The sequence below is a fragment of the Priapulus caudatus genome, unplaced genomic scaffold, assembly GCF_000485595.1.
Source record: "Priapulus caudatus unplaced genomic scaffold, Priapulus_caudatus-5.0.1 Scaffold1582, whole genome shotgun sequence".
In the NCBI taxonomy this organism is placed as follows: domain Eukaryota; kingdom Metazoa; phylum Priapulida; class Priapulimorpha; order Priapulimorphida; family Priapulidae; genus Priapulus; species Priapulus caudatus.
This window is the reverse complement of record NW_014578643.1, coordinates 49,386-56,081: the sequence shown is the minus strand read 5'-3', so window position 1 is coordinate 56,081 and position 6,696 is coordinate 49,386. Positions and strand designations below refer to the sequence as shown.

Genomic DNA, 6,696 nt, shown 5'->3' with positions numbered 1-6,696 from the left:
CTCTCTCTCTCTCTCTCTCTCTCTCTCTCTCTCTCTCTCTCTCTCTCTCTCTCTCTCTCTCTCTCTCTCTCTCTCTCTCTCTCTCTCTCTCTCTCTCTCTCTCTCTCTCTCTCCATTTCTTTCTCTTTCAGTCTCTCACTGTCGGTTCCGCCTCGCTCTCCGCTCTCTCCGTTGTTCAATGAGTCGACAGTCAGGCATCGCGGGCCAGCTGCTAATATAACGAGATACGACCGCGCGCTGCGCTGCTAGGTACGTACGTACGCCTGTCAAGCCATGCACGTAAACACACGCGCGCGCGCGTACCTCGCCCCTTAATTACGCACAATTAGCATGCACCGCGTCAGCCACGCCAGCTCACTCCTCACGGCGTCGTCGCTGTTATTATGCGAAGATTTTCTTCGAGCGCCGCCGTGCGCGCGCATGCGTGTCGTCAGGCATTAGGCCGTGTCTAAAGCGTAATTTTACTCGTGTAAAATGATGCATGCGTCAAAATACTCACGCGAAATATTTTCAGCGTCCGCCGCACACGTGAGTAAAATTACTCAACGTATAAGTGGTAATGTAGATCACGTGACTGTGCGCAGCCAATACTGGGCGCAGTCATCTTTAAAATGATTTAAACGCATGCGCTGTGAGTACCAGTGTTGAGTAAATTTACGTGATTTTAATGCATGAGTCAAAAATGATCAAACATGTTTGATATTGGGTTTCTTGATGCATGCGTCAGAAAACTCAACGAAAATGCGCCGCACATGTGAGTATTTTGACGCATGCATCATTTTACTTGAGTAAAATTACTCACGTGTGCGCCGGGCTTTAGACACGGCGCGCGCGAGCCGACGCGTCTGCGTTAGTGGGCGGATTACGGAGGTACGTGTACGTGTAGGTAGTACGGTGTGAGCGGCAGACGAACTCCCGCCGTGCGCTCAAGAGCGTATTAAGTATTATATTACGTATAAATACTTAAATACGCTCTTGATGCTATGCTAACCGCACACGGCCACGAGTGCTTGATGCTGCTGCCGCGTGGGGATCGCATTGTTGACCTCTAGATCTACCGTTATAGAAACCGTTCAGACGTTGTGCATCGATGTAGTCGCGTCTGTCTGCACGACGCTTCGAAAAACACTGTTGTTGTTTTTTAGATGAGGAAAATCGGTATTTGAAATACCGGGATTTCTGCATCGCGTAATCGACGCAATTATCCCGGTCAAATTCTAGAGCGCATATATAGCCGCGGCTCCTGAAAGCGGATGCTCTAAAACATACTTAAGACCATTGAAAAAAACATACAATTAATCATAGGATGAAGCCATGACTTTTGCATATGAGATATGCGCCGTCTACTTTGACGCTTGTGCCGTCACTATGGCCTCTACGCCTGCTAGTTGCAGGAATGCACTGAGGGTCGTCCGCCACACGCGCGTGTAAAACGCAGAACCCGCGCGCTTCGCGTGGCACTAACCATCATGCCGCGCGCAGAAACGCAACTTTTCGAAACCGCGTTCGCGCTGCGTGCTCATGTCTAACTCTCCCAGCGTACCCTGCGAACGCGCGCAGATGTGCAAACTGCATGCAGTGCCCCTTCGCTCACTCAGGATGTAGATTAAGCCCATGAGCGAGAGCGCCATCTGTCGTGGAGTTTGGCAGATGTGTAGCGAGCTCGGGAAAAAAACAGGTCTCCGCCCACCAGACTTCTAACTGCCCGAGTGATTGAAGCAAACTAGCCGTTCTCCTGCGACGATCGATAGAAAGAGACAGCATGCAGATTGGCATGGCATCATTCGGGGGGCGTTGCTGAACGAAGCTAATAGTTGATAAAGAAGGTATAAAGTACTCGGTGATGGCTGGGCTAGTCAGTAGTAGTAGGCATACGACCCTCCCCCCTGACATTTGGAATGGTCGCGCTCGCACAGAGCGTCTTCACCGGCTACAATGGAGACGTTTAATTAAAAAAGCTGTGGTATTTTTTTATATTTAACATTAAAGAACACATATAACCGCCCAGGTGACTTCTAATTCTCAAATACTGCCTAAAGCATGCATCACACTTCACCATTTTCGTTGCTCGTACAGGCAATTTTCGTGGTCGGCAATTTTTGTGGCCTTTGCCGCGTCACAGCACACGTCACCACTGAGTGGCGACGTGTGCTGTTGACGGCAATTTTTGTTGCCAGATGTTGTAGCTTTAACCCATTCATATACAGTTTTCAAATAAAGAAAATATATAAATTTTATCAACATTTCTGTTACTTAGGCATAGGTCCTATATTTGTATATTTGTATTTTTGTATGTTTGTATATTTGTATATTTGTATATTTGTATATTTGTATATTTGTATTTGGCCCATTTTGAAATCATGTGACGACAGCGCTAATTTTGATTGGTCTGCGAGTGATTTTGTTGCCGATTGCCGTGGTGGCTTGACGCACACTTCACCACAAGTTGCCACCACGAGCCATTTTCGTGGTGAGAAATCAAACCGGTTTGATTTTCGGCAACTCGTGGTCACCACTAAATTTCCGTGGTGAGTGGTCGTTGCCGGCCCCCGCACACTTGGCCATTTTTGTGGCGATCACGAAAATTGCCTGTACGAGCAACGAAAATGGTGAAGTGTGCTGTCAGCTTTAGGTAGTACTAATCGAGTTGGGCGTTAGTGCTAATTTGGTGCTAACTCTCCCACTCTCTTTCTCTCTCTCGCGCGCGCGCCGGCCCTCCCCTCTCTTTCTTTCTTCTTCTCTCTCGCTCTCTCTCCCCCCTTGTCTCTCCCTCTTTCTCTCTCTCTCTCCTCTCTCTCTCTCTCTCTCTCTCTCTCTCTCTCTCTCTCTCTCTCTCTCTCTCTCTCTCTCTCTCTCTCTCTCTCCCTCTCTATCTGCCCACAGTGCGATCCTCGTACATCGAAACCAATGTGATCACGCGCACTATACAACGACACAAACACTCACATGTACAGCAGTAATTATTAGCCTATTATAGTTAATATATATATATTAACTATCTAAGCTACTTATAGGCCGAGCACTGAATTTTATCGCCGGACAGCGGGTCAATGAGCGTGGGGCTTTGCGAATTCTATAATCCCGCTACGCTTATGACGTTAGCATGTGACAGCACAATGCTCATGCCTGGATGTAGTCATTCTCTTAAGCCGGGTGCACAACTATCGACCTTTCAGTGGAAATGTTGACGAGTTGATGATCAGCTTTTCACATTTTTTTAAAAACTTTCTCTAAAGAATATTAAAACGCGCGCAGCGCGAGTTTCTGCGCGGTATGCTGCTCGCGAGCAGCCTATTCTGCTAGTATATATGACAAATACGACATACACATATACGCTATCCTACGACAAATATCCTATGTGTTGTGCGCATCATAGGAGTTTAGGAGCACTATTATGAACGCAAGCAGTGAATTTCAGCTGTAAAACGGAACGAAGTTGACTCGCCAATATTTGTCATAGGAAGATTCTTCCTATGACAAATAGAGTCATAGGAGAGCATATATGTCGTATGTCGTATTTGTCATAGATGCAAGCAGAACATGTTGCCGCGAGTCAACTACCGGTCACGATCACGGGAACATCGCGAATTCACTATCGTACGTGCACGTCGGCGACGAGAAACTGTAGCGGCGCAACTATTGCGGGTTGTTACTAGTCCGAAAGCATTCCCCTACCTCCCTCCCTCCCTCCTCTTCCGCCTCCGTCTTCTTTTTCTTTTTTCTTTTTTCTTTTTCTTATAGCTTCTTCTTCTTCTTCTTCGTCTTTTTTTTCCTTCTTCTTCGTGTTTTTCTTCATATTTTTTTTCTTCTTCTTCTTTGTCTTCATCTTCTTCTCTTTTTTCCCCTTTTTCTTCGTCTTCTTCTTCTTCTTCGTCGTCGTCTTCGTCTTTTTTCCTCATCCTCCTCCTACGCTTCTTCCCACTGCTCATGCTTCTCACATTTATCGGTTTCCTCCTCCTCCTCCTCCTCCTCCTCCTCCTCCTCCTCCTCCTCCTCCTCTTCCTCCTCCTCCAGCAGCTCCTCCTCTTCGTTATCGCCCTCATCCCCATGCGCCGCACAGTAGGCAGCTGGGGGTAGATTCATCAAGCTGCGTACGCAAAATATTTTGCGTAAATGATGCCCGACACAGAATGAATATAGAGAACGCCGTCCTCTCCCAGGGGAAATCAATATATAACAATTAACACAGCATGCGCGGGAAAAAACTTCAAACGCGAATCATATTAGCGTCAGCACGCTGCGCGGCGGCACTTCTCCCGTTAGCAGCCTCATTTGCGATTCGAAATACGAAACGTAACAGAGATTCTGTGACCAAATCGGATTAAGTCTTAATATTCACTCCCCGTCTAACTCATTAGAATGCAAGGCATTCGTTCGTTAGTCATGCTCGAATTTCGAATGAGCTCTCTGTCTCTCTCTGTGTGCTGTCGCAGAACATTGTCACACTGTACGACTTCAATGTCGAACCGCCAATTGAACCGCAACCGCCAGAACGGACACCTCTATAGAACGGACACCTCTACAGAACGGACACCTCTATAGAACGGACACCTCTACAGAACGGACACCTCTATAGAACGGACACATGTGACGTCTCTCATGAGTGGCAGTTGCACAGTAAAACTCCCTCTATAGAACGGACACCTCTATAGAACGAACACCTCTACAGAACGGCCACCTCTATAGAACGAACACATGTGAGACGTCTCTCATGAGTGGCAGTTGCACAGTGAAACTACCTCTATAGAACGGACACCTGTCCATAAAAGACACGTCTGGGACGTTTCTTTGGTAACCTTCCCAACATAGGTTGTACACGTGTGCTGCGAATAGGTATAAATCAACCCGCTAGAGGCGAGAATCGAACGCATGCGCGGGAAAAGCGATCACGAGACAGAAGCGAAAGCTTATACTTGGGGGATTACTGCTTGTTACTGCCGACGATGTCATCGCTTTAACCCTCTTATAATAACCCCCGGTTAATAGTGAAGGAACGCTCCGTGCTGGTGGCCATGCGTTAATACGTGCGCATGCAAGCATGCACAGTGGGGAGCTTAGCCGCTACGACGGGCCGCTTGCTAACTCGGGGAGGCAAGGGGATTAAGAAAACGTAGAAAGGTAGTAGAGATTAAGAAAACTGTCGGGCACAGACAGGCAAACACGACGTGGTCATATAGGCAAACAAGCAGGCGCACGCATGCACGTGAACACGCACGTACTCGAGATCACGCACGCACGCACGCACGCACGCACGCACGCACGCACGCACGCACGTGCGTATGATTATCACCGACCGTTAGATATTTACTATATGACACGGGGCGAGGAATGAGACTGTCGCCAGCTCCCCCGTTCCGTCGCGGATGCGCCGACGCGCACCGAGCTTCCTACCTGTCGCAGCGACGTCGGCGACCGTCTGCGCCAGCGCCGCGTCGTCCAAGTCTTCTACAACGTTCACGCGAAAACACGCCATCGTCAACGTCGTCGCCACGGTCGGCGACGAAGATTCCAAACGCAGGAATCGCGAGTTAGATATGAGTAGGTACTGTGCTCATATAGCGGCTGCTGCTGCGGACTTTTTCATTAAAACTGGCCTCGTATAGTTTGACACGTTTGTGCCATGTAGTCCACTCAATGGTCGTTGACACAGGTCGTTCTGGCCTACGTTCCTACTTTAATTGCGTTTCCCGTCTCTCGATCCTATTATCCTATCCTTTACATATTTCTCCCACCCTTTCTCTTTCGTTCTCTTCTCGCTCGTATTTCTATCTTTTTCTTCCTCTTTCCGTCTCTCTCTCTCTCTCTCTCTCTCTGTATCGCGTTCTCTTTTCTTTCTCCCTCGCGTTCTCTCTTTCTTTCTCTGTTATAATTATCCCTCTAGTTCTGGTTCTGGTTCCTCTCTATATCTCTTACTCTCTCTTTCTCTCTCACCCTTTTCCCACTTCTCTGCAAATGTGTGACGTTAAATAATGAAGTAGTCTACAAGCTGACGTGACAACCGCGTGTTGCGCACGCTAACAACTCAGCATCAGCTTACGTACGACATTCATTCATGTTAATTAGGTGTAATACACTGTTTCAAAAACAAAACGCTGACACTCTCAGTAACAGTAGCAGCCTCAGGTGCACGACGTCATTTAGTTTAGGCGGTATTTCAGGGAAACGAGTGTTGTTCTTTATATATAGCTCACGCGGTATTGCACGGAGTAACAAGTGTTGTTCTTTATATAATTATAGTTCACGCGGTATAGCACAGGGTAACGAGAGCTGTTCTTGGTGTAGTTCACGCTGTGATGCAGGCCACAGTTAATCGCTCTCGTGCGATGCGGCGGCTGCCGAGGCATTTCTGCTGCAGTGAAATGCATCGAAGTCAATCCATCGCAATGAAACGCCGAGCCACGCCACCACTTTGCCAGCCAGGCACCGAGTCACGCTTCCCATGTCACTGCGAGACGAATTGAATCCATGAGCCCAGCAACAACAACAACAGCACCACCACCACCACCACCAGCAGCAGCAGCAGCAGCAGCACTACCACCACAACCAGCACCACCAGCAGCAGCACCACCACCAGCAGCAGCAGCAGCAATAGCAGCAGCAGATACGAAAAACGGCAGCGGCAACAGCAGCAGCAGTAGTAACACGAACTACAACAGCAGCAGCAGTAGTAACACGAACCACAACAGCAGCAGCAGC

The 6,696-nt window shown here is 48.3% G+C and overlaps 1 protein-coding gene across 1 annotated transcript in view; it reads right to left on the bottom strand.

Moving 5' to 3' along the window:
- LOC106817065 (merozoite surface antigen 2-like) overlaps positions 1 to 5,473 on the bottom strand; it is a 28,581-nt gene extending 23,108 nt beyond the window's left edge. The window contains exon 1 of the mRNA XM_014821711.1: positions 5,392 to 5,473. Within this exon, the coding sequence (XP_014677197.1) occupies positions 5,392 to 5,473 (82 nt within the window). The remainder of the gene's footprint in view (positions 1 to 5,391) is intronic.
- Positions 5,474 to 6,696: the final 1,223 nt, after the last annotated feature.